The sequence below is a fragment of the Mastigoproctus giganteus genome, chromosome 4, assembly GCF_048544385.1.
Source record: "Mastigoproctus giganteus isolate SK-2022 chromosome 4, ASM4854438v1, whole genome shotgun sequence".
NCBI classification, from domain to species: Eukaryota; Metazoa; Arthropoda; class Arachnida; order Uropygi; family Thelyphonidae; genus Mastigoproctus; species Mastigoproctus giganteus.
Genome location: NC_143578.1, coordinates 99,564,122 through 99,580,251, shown reverse-complemented (window position 1 = coordinate 99,580,251; position 16,130 = coordinate 99,564,122). Strand labels below are relative to the sequence as shown.

Genomic DNA, 16,130 nt, shown 5'->3' with positions numbered 1-16,130 from the left:
AACATTCACTGATGTTTTCTGAGAAAACATCAGTGAATTTTTTTTTTTCAAAATGCAGAGTAGTGTAATCCGTCTCTTACAAAGTCTCTTCAGACTCCTTCATAGATGTTCAGTTTTGCTGCATATCTTTTCTATAGATACTTCTGAATCTGTAATTCCACCACTCTCTTCCAAACCAGTCCAATCAAGTGCCTCATTTATCCCTTCTACTTCTATTTGTTAGAATTTCCTCTATTCTTCACCTGAATTCCCAAAATTTACAATTTAACAAAATTCAAGCGTAACGTCGACAAGCATCTTCTGTCTTCTCACCCTTCATGAATGGTATTGAGTACTACTGGTAGCCTCCATGTTTCAGATTTTAATTAAACACACACAATCCAGTCAAAACATTATGACTATCCCTGTGTTTTTGCAATCAGTTATTCCTCCTCACCTGGCGACACAGGTGTCGTGGCAAGAACCAGCAAACCCTCCTCCACATGGGCTTGCAGAGTAGGTACCCAATCAAGGTACTCATACTTACAGCCATGCATCACCAATGATGCCTAAAGATTGCATCTGTTCATTGTATTGAAAGTTGGACAACTGGGAAAAGCTGCCCTTTCCAATAAATCACATTTCCTACTATGTGGGTGTGAATGGTAGATAGATGACACTGCAATAAACTGCAGAGAGGAATCACTTTGATGTCATGGTCCCACAGAAACAGGCAGGTGGCAGCAGTGTTTGGGGATGGGGGACGTTTTCCTGAAAATCTCTTGGAATCCACATACCCCTAAACTGCACTCTGAATGCTGAAAGCTACAAAATACCTATCCATTGTGGCTGATCAGGTATAATTATTCATGTTGACTGTCTTACTGGATGGCACTGGTGTATTCCAGTGTGATAATGCACCCTTGCCATATTGCTAGTATTGTTTAGGAGTGGTTTGCTGAATACAAGAGTGACTTCCCGGTGCTTCCTTGGCTGCCGAATTTGCCAGATATGAATCTCAAAGAACATCTCTGAGATTATACGGACAGACAGACAGATCTGGCATTTGAATTCTCAACCCTGGACTATTACAGATATACGGGATGCAATCTTGTGCCATGGTACAACATACCTCCTCTAACGTTCAGAGGCCTTGTAGAGTTCATGCCTTGCTATGTGACAGTAGTACTAGCAGCAAGAGGAGGACATACCTATTAGGTAGATGACCATAATGTTTTGATGGGACGGTGTGTGTGTGTGTGTGTAATTATGTAAATAATATGCTTTTCTCTGATATGTAGTTCCACTGACTTGTACTATTTTTGAACCATTCTGGACTTGGACATAACATATTAATGAATACTTCATTTAAAATTTTTTCAACAAATATGCTTATTAATAAAATCTTAATATTTAAGCTTCCTGTAAAAAAGTATTTTAGAGGGCAAAAGGGATTCAGGTTACAGGGAATATATTTTGTAATGCAATGACAGTCTAATAGTAAGTTAACACTATATGACATAATCGAAAGACTAATAATTTACAACTGCTTTGTACAAAAAATAAAAATGCATTTAGTGCTAACTGCTTTTGTTTTTATATAATGAATATATCTAAAAGTAAAATGCTTTTAAAAACATCATTATATAAAATCTTAGTTTACATTTGTTATTTTGAAATTTCTTATATTAAATTTGAAGAGTTGAAAATATCTTCACCTCTGAAGGAATGCAAGGTCTAATAAACTTAATTCCTTCTGTTTGCATATATGCTCCGATTCTTTCAGCCATATCTTGATCAAAACCTCGTAGCAATATAGAACGCACCATAACAGTAACATCAAGCCCAATGCCAGCCAAAAATCCAGCACACTCTAGAGCAACATACGAAGCTCCTACAACCAAAGTTTTTCCTGGACAGTATGGTAGTGAAAACAGATCATCACTATAAATAAACAGAACTTCATTAAAAACAAACTGAATAAAAATTTTATACTAGTTTTAATTATAAAATTAATAATAAAAAATATCAGTCAGCCATTTTTAAATGGCATATTTTAATTACACGTGACAGATACATAACTGGAGAGGGCGTTGTTTTGTATATGCTACATGCTGTAGAGCAGCGTTTCCCAAACTTTTTAATTCACTGAACACTTTTCATTTCACAATATATTTACGAAACACAAATTTAGCGGGAGTCAAAGAACCGTTTGCTAATATTTTATTACATATGACACAGTGTGCATCAGGAGCATCTTTATTTCCAACATATGTAAAGCCAAAATTCAAATAACTGTCATCATACTTTTGTTTCGTAGCCGAGTGGTCAGGAGCAGAAGTGCAGTAGCACACGCTCTTTGAATAGACCGGGGTTCAAGCCCCTGACTGCTGAATACGGTCGATCTGCCAACCCGCACCGGACCAGCGTGGCAGATTATGATCCATTTCCCTCAACATGAATTGTTGAGGCTTCCGTCCTGCAGTGGGTTGATAATGGCTGCACTTTACCTTTTACTTTGGTCTTTTATTAGTTGGTTCCTGTTTTTTCACTTCGGATTTCTGGGGAACAAAAGGCTGTGATCATTCATCCTCACTTTGAAGTGTGACAAAAAATTGTGTTAATTTTCATCGACCACAGTTGCAATACTAGAAGTACTTGCTTCTCGTTTTAAAGTCCTTTTTTCACGACAAATCCATGGTCATTTATTTTAATAATAATATTTTGAAATACTGATAATTATAAAAAAAATATGTATACAAGGAAGTGAGTTCACAGTTATGATATCAGTTCGCTTCCTCCTCTCCTTCAACCCGTGTACTCCAGGCTAAATCGCAATCGAATGGCATATTGGATCACTACATTGCTACTTTTCCATAGATGTCATTACTTTTATGCATGTTCCTCTATGCAAAAGCCCACCAAAATAAAGTGTTCCACTGTCTGCTTGATTATTAGTCTATGCCAGTATATTAATAACCGGAAAAAAAAAAAAAAAAAAATGTTAAAAATTATAATAATAGAAAAGTGGTAAATGCTACAAATATGCAAAATTTATTTAATTTTATTATTTTAATTATTATTATTATTATTAATAGCCATAGAAAGGTGCAAGGAAGTTTGAGGCTTATGCTGCACCAGGAAAAAAAAAAAAAAAAAAAAAATCCCAAATTACCTGAGAGAGAGAGAGTCAAAAGTAGAAGGGAATCACCAAGAAAGAGAAGAATGATGATATCCAGCTCAGGACCCTGGGTGTGCCAAGCCCATACTCACCAGATGTGAGCCCCCGGGGTTTTAATTACAATTTTTCAAGGAACACAGTTTGAGAAACGCTGTAGAGAGCCCTACACGCATTTCTTGGCAACTTTGCCATCTCAAGAAAAAAATGGAAATTTATTATTACCAAAGATAACAAAAGACCGTTTAATAAGCTAGACAACTCAGGCTATAAGATATCCATGAAGTAGGTCCATATATCACCCATGTTGTTCTAAGGCTGGGGCCTGTTTAGGATGAAAAGCCCCCCCCCCCCAGATCAGCTAACTTGGCTTTGCTTGATAACTTGCTTGCCTCACTTACAGGAGTTGAATATGCACTTCACCAAATAAGCAGCAAAAGATGCAACCACTATGCTACACGCTTGGATGTTTAGAAGTGTTTAGTAAGGTAAAACAAGTTTGTTCAATAAACAGCAATACTACATCACCCTCAAATGAACAGCACGACCATCCTGAGCCATTTAACAATAACTTAACCCGGTGGTTTTCAACCGGGGTACACTAGAGTGCCGCAACAACATTCTTAGGATGCCTGCCGTGTAATTTGGGTTTAAGTTACTTAAAGCTATTATTATATATATATTTTTTTGAATTTTATATTTATTTCATTATAAAAAGGGTACGGTACAATGTATATTGTACTGTATGTTTTTAATTTTGTTGTGATCTATATTATTGATCTTTATTTAGTACCTCTATATAAAGAATAAAAGTGTGCTTAACAGACACATGAACATAATAGATACATATTATATAAATAATAAATATATATTTGGTCCCGAAGAATGTCACTGACATTCTTTCAGGCATGACAAGCTAGGAGTTGCTACCTGGGAGTCTAAAATGCTGATGGAACTGATATTCAGGTGACACTTGAATCAAATGAATTCAGCGAAGTCCAGCCAAATTATGATGACCAAATCCTCTGCTCACACCTTCACAATGGTGGGACTGTTGTAACCCAGGAACTCCCATGTGCAAACCAACGCAAGCAAGGGTCTTTGTGTGGCATCCACATCACACAGAGATATGCTGTCCCCTGTGTTACCAGGCATTGGGAGTCATCTAGGTAATACATGACTCTCAATGACCAGTGCAACACCACCACTTTGCTTACTGGACTCTTGGTGGTGAAACTCAAGTTTAGTCTCTAGAGAAAAGCTCCAGCAACTCCCCCCACCCACTCTTCCATTATGCAGTATGATTGATGTTGTTGTTTTGGTTTTTAGGAGCATCAGCAACTAAGGCCATACTGCTTCGGGATATGCGGTGGTAATTCCCTGACCTTTCCGCATCCTCCGTATTTGGTGGTGACGGGCTTGAACCCCGGTCTAATCAAGAAGCGTGTGCTACGCACTGCTGCTCCTTCCCACCTGGCTACGGGGGTGCCTTATGATTGATGTCTTTTGGGGTAATGATGAGCATCATGGTGAGATCTAATCTTCCCTAGATTTCAAAGACAGAGATCTAAAATGGTGATTCACGGGCTGACTGCTAGGTAGCCTACTGGACTACCTAGTGGTCAGCCCATGAACACCATGTTGATGCCATATTCGTGTCTTATTGATGGCATTATTCATGACTCCTACAGTAACTATAGGAGGCATCTGGATCATCTTACTATAATCTAGCTACTACTCTATTATAGTGACTGGAGGGAGTCCGAATAGCATATATGTGGAGGGAAACATTGTCAAGACCACATTGTGTCAAAGATCTAGGTATATTCTTGCTGTGTGTATGCCATATTCAAAAAGTTCAGTACTCCATATAGCATGTCCACCTCCCCAACACTTCTTTACTATTGAATACATCATGAATAGTAAGAACTGGACATACTTTGGAGAGAATGGATGGGTGAAATAGGAAGTTTTTTTTTTTTTTTTTTTTTTTCCTGATGCTGCTGTCTTGCATCATATGCCTGTACAAAGGGTACTAGGAAAGTTTTGCAATATGACGCAACAATGAATCACAGGAAGCTGCTTGTTGCTGCATGTTGAGACATGTTCATACGTGCATAGTAGCCGCCACGCCAAGTCGATGGGCTCAGTTATTCATTAGTAGTGAGAGTGTAAAGTGCTTGCGATGGCATTGTGGTCACGAAATGAGATAAGGACAGTTTTGCGGTATAATTTCGTACGTGGTTTAACCATAGACCAGTGCTTAGAAGAAATGACTCTTGCACTAGATGATGATTGTCCACATCGTACAACGATATTCAGGTGGTATAGAGAATTCCAAAGGGGAAATTTCACTCTGGAGGATTCTGAGAGGCCGGGAAGGCCATGAACGTCAGTTACGGAGGAAAACGTTACTGCTGTGAGGAAAATGCTTGACGAAAACAGGCGAGTGGCCTACCAACAGATAGAGGATACTTTGGGCCTAAATGCACCAGCAATTCGTTCGATTCTGCAAGATCATTTGCACGTGAAGAAACTTTGTTCTCTCTCTCTGGGTGCCGCATCAACTGACTGAAGAGCAGATGACACGACGTGTGACTTGGTGCCGGGAGATGTTAAAAAAGTTTGATAAGGGACAATCTCGGTATGTGAACAACATGGTGACGAGACTTGGCTGTACTATTACGATCTGCCGACCAAGGCTCAAAACAAAGTTTGGGTCTTTGATGATGACGACACACCCGTAATTGTCAGAAAATCCCGATCTGTAAAGAAGAAAATGATAGCTGTATTTTTCAAATCGAGTGGATTTGTGGAACGTGTCGTTTTGGACACGCAGAAGACAGTCACAGCTAAGTGGTATACTGAACAATGCCTACCTAAAGTCATTGGATCTATGAAGAACCTGCGGCCAAAGTCAAGAATGGACACCTGGTACCTCCATCACGATAATGCTGCAGCTCACCGCGCCAAAGCCTGCACCGAATATTTGACCACGACAGGACTGAAACTTCTCGAGCACCCTCCCTACAGTCCAGACCTTGCTCCCTGCGACTTTGCACTGTTCCCGCATGTGAAAATGAAGCTAAAAGGGAGGCGGTTTTCCAGTGATGAGGACCTTCTACGGGCTTGGGACAACGAGTGTGCTTTACTCCCTAGTGAAACTTGGCAGAACTGGTTTAAAGATTGGTTTCGGAGGATGGAGAGGTGTATTGAATGTAGAGGAAATTACTTTGAAAAAATTAAATAAACAAAGCTGTATTGAAAAACTTTCCTAGTACCCTTTGTACTAATGCTAATCCTGGTTACTTTTCTATATCGAGAGAGAGAGAGAGAGAGAGAGAGAGAGAGAGAGAGAGAGAGAGAGACCTTACCTGGTGATTCCATATTCTCTTACACCTGGACCATCAGGATACCTTGGTCGCTCTCCGGTAGCAATAATAAAGTTTTCTGCAGTGGCAAATGCTTCTTTTCCTTTCTTGTCTATTGACTGAAAGTTAAAATGTGTTAGCTACCCAACTGAAAAATATTTCAGCTAAATATCTAGATTTACTCCTATATTTTAAAAGCAATAAATAAAAAAATAAAAAAATTATCTTCAAACTACAGCATTTATTTTTAATTTTTTTGTACCTTTGAACATTTAAGGAATCTAATTCTATACGTAGTTCAGGATTTGCATCACAAAACAAATGTCAAGAATACAAATCCAAGCTAATGACAAATTTTCTCCAATTTGTTTTATATAATTTGGAATCATTTCATTCACCTCAATATCCTTCTACATCTCTTATACACAGCTAGAAGTGACAACTAAGTTGGTCACTGCTGTCATATAAGAAGGCAGCGGAGACCAACAAACAGATAATATGCTATACAATGGAGAAGATAATGAGGAGAAACCTGGATTACAGGAATCTTAATAGTTATATATGGAGAGCAGTCATTACACACACACACAGCCATTGCAGAAGTACAATCAGTAGGACTGACCCTATGTGCCAGTAGTAGGCAAAATAAAATTTGCTGCCCTAAACACTGAATACTGATAACATTAACCAATCAGAAAGCAATGTCAAAAAACATTTTTAAGCTCTCCTGAACTGTCACCTCACCTGCCCACTTGCACCAGCTCTGAGTACAATCTCAAGAGCATCTAAATTTGAAAATGTGAAAAAAAGGCAGTTGAATATTGATTAAATAATATAAGGAAACACTCATACCACACAACTAGTTTAAAGATAAAGTGCTTGTGACTTAATTATGCTAAATCTGATATAATGGTGATGTTTCTGAAACATCTGATTGTATCATCAAACCAATACAAAGATTACGATGGTTTAAGTTGCTTAAAAATAATCTTTTAGAAAAAATCATAATCTTTTATTGAAAAAATTAAATTACCACTATTTAAGCTCGTATCAGTAACAACAGATGGAGCTAAAGCAATGACGGGGCATCTTAACGGATTCATCGAATTGTGCCAAAAGGATGATGAATTCCCAGATTTTTTCAGTTACCACTGTATCATCCATCATAATCTTTTAGAAAAAAAAGATTATGATGGTTTAAGTTGCTTAAAGTAATACTTCAGCTACTTTGAGTCAATTGCTCTGCTGCTTGAGCTAAAAAAGGGACAAATTAATTTCTGAACAAATGCCAATAGCTTGCTGAAAATTATAAATTAATTTTACAATGTCAAATAACTATTTTATAACCACAGGAATTCCAATAATAACTAATTATAAACAAAACTAAAATTATTATTGGATAAGAAATACAATGAAGAGCTTCAGAATAAACTGAATGATAACTCAGAACCTCCATAACTGTTTGCCAAAGTAAAAGACAACAAACTTGTTTTTCCAGATGAGATCAGTTATCCATGTAGATGTTAACCTGATCAAAATATTTTTGCCCCTAACGAATTGGAGAAAGTGGAAGAGATACCACGAAAAATAAAATTTTTAAATGTAGATTCTAGATGATTGTTATCAGTACGTCAGAGGAAGTACTAGGGCAACAATATTCTGGATCTGATCACTGCTAAGACAAATGGCTGACAGTACAGGAACCATTAGTAACATGTGATCAGAGTTTCAGGGTGGATGACGATGAAGATAAGAGGCAGCAGTTTTTAAAATGCAAAGTATCGGGTTTTAATTTTAGGAAAAAAGATTGATGGTTTAAGTTGCTTAAAATAATACTCCAGCTACTTTGAGTCAATTGTTCTGCTCTAGTCTGAGGCATAATTTCCATTGAAATTAATTTAACTTGAGAATGCTACACTAAACTGATAGATACCTAAATGCAATAATATGTATTATTACTATCAAGTTTACATTATATGTAATATGATAAACTGTTACATTTGTAGAGTTTTAAATTAGTTATGGCCTTACTAGAAATAAAATTTCTTAGTAAAAAAAAAAAAAATACACCAATCTACATGACTACTAATCATGTCACCCACATTTATTTTTTCTTTGTAATTCCAAATTCAGATCACACAACTACTCTATCTTGTAGCTGTTGATAATCATCTCCCTTTGATCAACAATTTTTTTAATTTCATTCAGCAAATTTCAAAATCTCTGTAGAAACTTAGTCCAACTCAGCCACCTCACATCTGTGTGTAATATCAGATCTGGTTCTTTTTCATCGAGTTGCATTTTGAAAAGTCTCATTTTGAAAAGTATTTAATCTTTTGCTGGCTAACACTTGTTGGTGGATGATACAGTGGTAACAAAAAATCTGGGAATTCATCATCCTTTTGGCACAATGCGATGAATCCGTTAAGAAGCCCCGTCACTGCTTTAGCTCCATCTGTTGTTACTGATACAAGCTTAAATAGTGGTAATTTTAATTTTTTCAATAAAATGTTTGAATGAGTTAAAGATATCAAGACCTGTAGTTCTTTCTTTTAACGAAACCATACCGAGCAGTTCTTCTCTAGTGGCAGAATCATTGAAAACCATACGAATAAAAACGAGCAACTGAGCTGTATTGCTGACATCTGTAGATTCATCCAGTTGTAAAGAAAAGGACACAATTAGCAATATCAGCATGCAATTGTTCGCTCACATTTTTACTAATTTTTTCGATGCATCGCATCACAGTATTTCAAGATAATTGCAGATCTTGAAGGGCACTTTAATTTCATTTTTGTTCTTAATTTTCAAAAAGAGAATTTGTTATTTCTAAAATGGATTTGATGAATTGACCATCAGAAAATGGTTTTTATTTTTTTTGCAAGAAGATGACTCACTTTAAATAACACTATAGTTATGCTTTAGATTGTAAATTAGGTTTCATGAAGAAATTTTGTTGCGCGAATAATCTGGATTTAAGTTCTAATTTATTTTTTCTAAGGTCACTATTAGGTGGAAAATCTGATTGGTATTTACCATGGAGTGCATTGAAGTGCACTTTCTATATTTCCTTTTTTGGGTATAGCCACAGATGCACTGCAAATCAAACAGCAACATTTTTCTTTCACCATAACAAAAAAGTATTCTAGTTCCCACTCTTGATGAAAATGATACATTTTACTCTTTTTTGTAGTATTCATTTTAAATCAAAAGGTATTAAATTAATACGTTCTGTCCAGCTATTAAAACAGCAAAAGCAATGCTTACCGACTTAACACTTTAAGTTGCACGGACCAGAAAAATATTCTGTCTGAACAGCTAATGTAGGACAATTGATGAAGAGAATTCCCGAATGAGGAAGTTGTTTACAAAATAACCGGACAAACACGCCACGGTTTATTGCTCTGTTTGGTTATATCATTATAAGAATCAGTTTTGAACGCCTTTGTGATATTTCTCTAAAGCTATTTCTGGAGGTCACGACCATAAAACTATAAAAACAATTTGCACTTTCCGGTTTATTGGGCTTTTCTGTAAGTGCAATCTAATTATAAACAGGTAGTAAACTCAACCTTATTGCATTTGCAATAATACCGACAGCTGGAATTCTGTGGGATTTTATGTTATTATGGTGAAATGTGTTTCTCCTTCAATGAAATCTTCAATCATACAAAAAAAAACAAAAATAAATTTTCAAAATCTGCTCTTCATTCCTATTTTTGAAGCTTCGTAAAAAAAAAAAAAAAATAAATAAAATAATGCGCAGGTAGCGAAACCCGCTGCGCAATATAAAATTTTGGTAGTATACCTGACCACGCAAATCGAGGGATGACTGTATATTTAAAATTCATCCTGATTGACCAAAATTAAAGCCGCGATCGACTCGTTGGCCACCCCTGGCCTATAACAATAGTGACAAAATTTGAATGTTCTTATTGATATAACATAATCACAGCAGAAGTTGACTGTGGTTTCTAAAGCAATTACAAAGGCAAAGTAACAAACAAATTGGCCAACTTAATCAGAGAATCACAAATAACTACACTACTAATTTCATTAAAAGTTATAAAAAAATAATAATTTAAGTGATAAAGAAAGTTCCACTTAGTGGCTCCTGAAAAAGTTCCACATCCAGATAGCCTTGTCAGCAGAATTACTTTGACTTGCTTATTACCCAAAATAAGAGAGAAAATGTCAAAACTGATATCAAAATTTCAAAAAACTTGTTCAAGAAATTTATTAAAAAGTCATTTAGAAAACTCAAAAAACTTTATACTTTTTTTTTTTAAATGTAGTAATATCTTCCCTTATGCATCTCTTTATGTATCACTTAATCCAATTTCATCAACTTCTAGTCTGAATTCGAGAAAATTTTTGTTTTTGTAAACTTAAACAATAATGTCTGACAGTTGCAATCTCTTCAGATTTTGAAATCTGATTTTCACAGTGCCTCTATTGTAAACTGTGTTTACAACAGAGGCACAAATAGGAAAAGCAAAATTTACTGGAAGATTAAGACAATTTGCATATTATTTGAAACATATCTGAAATGACTTTGAAACACACACAAATGCTCAAAAAAGGTTACGCTTAATGCCACCATCCCTAAAAGCAACTTATCAAATTAATTCCTGCATTTCTGAAGACCACCATTTCAGCTGCCAATCTATAATATTAAATTGAACTCAACAAGGAAAATACTGGACAATTTCTTAGACCTAAATATTACACTTATGGATGATAATCAACATAAAAAAAAAAATGATTACAAGTCTATCAAAAATTTGTAGTAAATGAAAAGCTTCGTAATAAAGCAATATGTAATACTGTTTATCACACTACTGGAAAATAACTTAACTACCAACCTTATTATATCTCATGCTTCTAAATTATAATCTGCCTCATTTACAACCAGTGGCTGAAACCACTTAAGGTTAGTTCGGTGTATGAGACTTTGATAAACTCAAATGATGAGTTTTGATCAAGACCATACTTGCATTTTTAATTTTGCATATTATAACTTTGATAAAGTTATTTTAATTCCCAATTCTCACCAAATTACAGCCTTGTCTATTTTTTTTTTTTTTTTGTGCACACTACACATTTATTAAATAAGTACAATCTGTATCAGCACAGTTTTTATTGCAGAGGGCCACATATTCAGATCTATTACTGTGAGTGAGTGAGCAAGCAAGCATGTGGTTTCCAACCCGTAGGTTGTAGACTTTGTCCTCCACAGAAATGTTGAGTCAAAATTCAACTCAATTCAACAGCATTCCCAAAGCTTAACCAGAAAGAGAAGATCTGAACTTTTTTTTAAAACCTTGTTGAACATTTTTTGGCACTTAGTATTGCTAAGATGAATTGTAAAAAAGGCAAAGCATTAACTTAGAACAATTTTTTATAAATAAACCAGTTCAATTATTTCAGGCTTCCTTTTATACTTGTCAGTTTCTTCAGCCAAAAGACCAATGTACATCACTTCTTTCATAATAGCTTCTGGTAGATTCTCATACTGAACCTAATAGAAATGATTCTGGAAAACATCTATTGCTTCATCTATTTTTTATTTCATTTATTATTTTTAACTTTTAACAACATCAAGTACTGGAAACTTGTTCACAAAAATTTGAAATTTGCACATGCCCAGCCAACTGATTTTATACTATCGCAGCATTTATAAGAACATTTTTCAGTGGGAATGTGTGTTTAGCCACAAATAATTTGTGACTAAGCAGTTCACAAATTCCCACTGTATGCACCCATAAAGTAATTACTCACTGAGCAAAAGAACAGAATCTTCTCCTTTTGTTTTAGACTCACCATGACATCAGTAGTAGGAATGCCAGAATCACTCATCTGGTTTAATCTGCATGGTAATAGATTTCCAAAATGGAAGATTTGAAAACTCTTGATAAAATAAATTTGCATATAACATTCTTCGACACATCCAGGAGTAATGCCCTTGGTACATTGCACTGAAGAGCTATATTAGGATTTTAAAACAATGGCATAACATTTAAAAGAAACAAGCAAATTTCTTTATTCAAACCAGAAGAGAGAAACATGAACAGACTTTCTGCACAAGTAGGATCACATGCCCAGAATTACCAGCTTTCTTGGTTAGATTTGAGAATGGTCAAATCTACCATTCTTCAAATCAAGACAGATTTTCGATTGTAGTAGTAGCAATCGAGGCATGTGATCCAAGAAAGCAGGCTTTCTTGTACAGTAATACCCCGACTTACGCTACCCCGACTTACGCGAACTCTGAGTTACGCAGTTCTTGATTTTTTCGTTTGGCAACGCTGCCGCCCACTATCTTCAAGGTCGTTTTTCATATGTTATCGATATCCGGTGCGACGGCGGAGATTGAGAGCGAAAGATGAACAAAATTCAACTTTGCTGCTTTTATGTTTTTTATATCACATTTCACCATAATAACGTAAAAACCAACACAATTCCAGCTATCGGTATAATCGCAAATGCAATTAGATCGAGTTTACTACCAGTTTATAACAGATTTCACTAGCAGAAACGCAACTGGATTTTTATTGTTTTATGGTAGTAACCCCTAGAAATGTGAGGTGTTAATAGTGTATCTCTGCCTTTATGGTGTTGTTTATTCAGTTGCTACATGCGCGCAGCTTTGTTTATGCGTATCAAGCGTGCTCCTCGTTTTGTAATTGTGCTTTATTCCCTAAAAATGAGTAAAATTAAAAGGTGTGAAAAGGAAGCGTCCTGGTGAAGACACTGCAGATTCAGAGAGAAAAAGAAAAGCAATTATCGATAAACAGAGGCGGACTGGATCAAAAATTCTTACCCGGGAAAATTTATAGTGGCCTCACACTATTGTTTATGGCCAAAATCACACTGGCCCACCGGGGTTTCCCCGGTAAGGCTTATGGCCAGTCCGCCTCTGTAGATAGAGAAAAAATATGAAATTGTGAAACGCTTTGAGCGAAATGAAAGACCATGTGATATTGCACGTGCTACAGGCCTAAATGAAGCAACGGCGAAAAGCACATGACAATTGCAAACTTGACAGGTTGAAAATTGAAAAGATCTCAATTGTAAAGGGCTTAAAAATTTTAGAAAACATAGACTCCAACGAAGAACGCGTTATAGCTACAAAGCAAGGAATAAAAAAATTATTAGCTTGCTACGAAGAAATTCTGCGTGAAAAAAAGGAACGCGCTGTGTCGTCAGACGAATTTGTTAGATTTTATGAAGCCATCGACATCGAAATAACTTTTTAACGTAAGTCATTTGTTTTTTTAATACATATTTTGTATTAATATGTATAAAGAACTGCAATTTTATTAATATTTTTCTTCTAAACTAGTGTTTTTGTTAGTCCTTGGTCCCAATTAAGCAAAATTTATATGTATTTATATGCAAAGTTGTACCCCGACTTACGCGAATTCGACTTACGCGATTTTCGTCGGACCCACCTATCGCGTAACTTCGGGGTATTACTGTATGTAGTAGAATCAGGCCAAAAAAAAACCATTTTGCACATCCATTCCCTCTAAAAATTTGTCCAGTTCCTCCTTGAATTTATTTAAGTTCTCAACTTCCACAGTGACAGATGGAATTTTGTTCAAGCAATCAACTACCCACTGGCTAATGCCAAACTTCCAAACATCTATAACTGTCTTTCCTCAATTTGAATTTATGCCCCCCTCAGGTTCATAATCTGAGCAAGAGAAAGAATCCATCAGAATTAAGCATGGTCAACCCATTCAAAGCCTTATGCACCTCAATCAGATCACCTCGCAGGTACCTAAGTCTCCAGACGTTGCAATTTGCAGAGCATAAGCCTTTCTTGGTAAGACCACACTTTTGTTCCCCCCCCCACCAATCTTGTTCTTCTCTGTACTTGCTCAAGCAACTCTACATCCTTCCTAAAATAAAGCCTTCGGACCTGTATGCAGTACTCAAGGAATGGCCTGACCATTGCCTCCTTTTCCCTACTAGAAAATTTCCTGAATATCATTGACAATACCCCATGACATGCTCTAGTAGCTTGTCTCCACTGCTCAGAAAATTTCACATCTGACCGCACAATTACTCCCAGGTCATTTTCTACCAACTTAAGTATAGTACCACATAGTTGGTACATTTCTCTAGGGTTACTTCTACCCATATGCAGTACTTTGCATTTGTCAATGTTAAACTTCAGTTGCCACTACTCAGCCCATCTGCCCAAGTTTTCTAGATCCTGTTGCAGTACCACACTGCCATTACAAACTCTGCCAACTTTTGTAACATCTGCAAACTTCAACATTAAGCCTGATATACCTCATTAATAAATATACAAAACAACAGTGGGCCCAACACCCAACCCTGTGGGACTCCACTAATAACATTAATCTACAAAGAGTAGCATCTGTTGATCACTCTGTCTTCTCCCACTCAACCACTCTTTTATCCATTGTAGCAACTTACCCTTAATACTATACTGCTCCAATTTGTACAGTAGTCTTGCATGTGCAACAGTGTCAAAAGCTTTCCTGAAATCCAAGTATATGATAACAAAATTATTTTTTGCATCCAGTACCCTTGTAACCACATCATAGTATCCAATCAAATTTTTCAGACAAGACTTTCCCTTAACAAACCCATGCTTCTTTAACCAGTGACTACATTATTTTCCCCTGAACAGAAGTTAAACTAACAGGTCTGTAATTACTAGTGTCACACTTTGAACCTCTCTTTATGAACTGGAGATATATTTGCACATCTCCAGTCCTTGAGGACCTCCCCTGAGTCCAAGGATGTTCTATTAATTATGGCTAAAGGCTTGCTTACTTCCTTTGCCGCCTTCTTTAATATAACCAGATAGATCCCATCCACCCCAGGTGCCTCTACAATTTCTCCTTCACTTTGCTCTCAGTTATTACAAAAATCATTAAGCACCCTGTTACAGTTTGATAAACTTCTGGCATTTTCCTCCATTAATAACTCCTCATGTGTGAATGTAGATGTAAAATACTCATTCAGATTATCAGCTATCTGAGCAGGATCATCAACAGTCAAACCATCGATATCAAGTGGACCAATCTAATTCATTCCCTTCCTTCTAGAGTTTATATAACTAAAGAATCATTAAGCACCCTGTTACAGTTTGATAAACTTCTGGCATTTTCCTCCATTAATAACTCCAAGTGTGTGAAGGTAGATGCAAAATACTCATTCAGATTATCAGCTACCTGAGCAGGATCATTGACAGTTGAACCATTGATATCAAGTGGACCAATCTGATTCATCCCCTTCCTTCTAGAGTTTATATAACTAAAGTCCTTGCTGTTTTTCTTAGTATCCTTTACCAAATATTTCTCATAATCTGCATTCACTTCCCTAACTTCCATTGTGACTTGATTACTTATGATTGTTTATAACTTATAAACTATAAGTTATAACTTATAAACAGAAGCTTATGATAGTTTATAACTATCATAAGCTTCTGTGTTGCCTGATAATTTATACGCATCCCGTGCATTTTCCTTCTCTGCCAAGGATCTAATTATTTCATCTAACATCCATTTGGGCCTAAACCTTGAACAGTATTTCTTAACCGGTATGAAAAGCCTAGTAGC

The 16,130-nt window shown here is 36.2% G+C and overlaps 1 protein-coding gene across 2 annotated transcripts in view; it reads right to left on the bottom strand.

Moving 5' to 3' along the window:
* The window catches only part of LOC150086947 (thioredoxin reductase 1, cytoplasmic-like), a 147,305-nt gene that overhangs the window by 54,275 nt on the left and 76,900 nt on the right, over positions 1–16,130 (bottom strand). For both annotated transcript variants that reach the window (XM_090372834.1, XM_090372835.1), the window contains 2 exons: positions 6,532–6,647; positions 1,698–1,923 (listed from right to left, as the gene is read on the bottom strand). In XM_090372834.1, the coding sequence (XP_090228960.1) occupies positions 1,698–1,923; positions 6,532–6,647 (342 nt within the window). The remainder of the gene's footprint in view (positions 1–1,697; positions 1,924–6,531; positions 6,648–16,130) is intronic.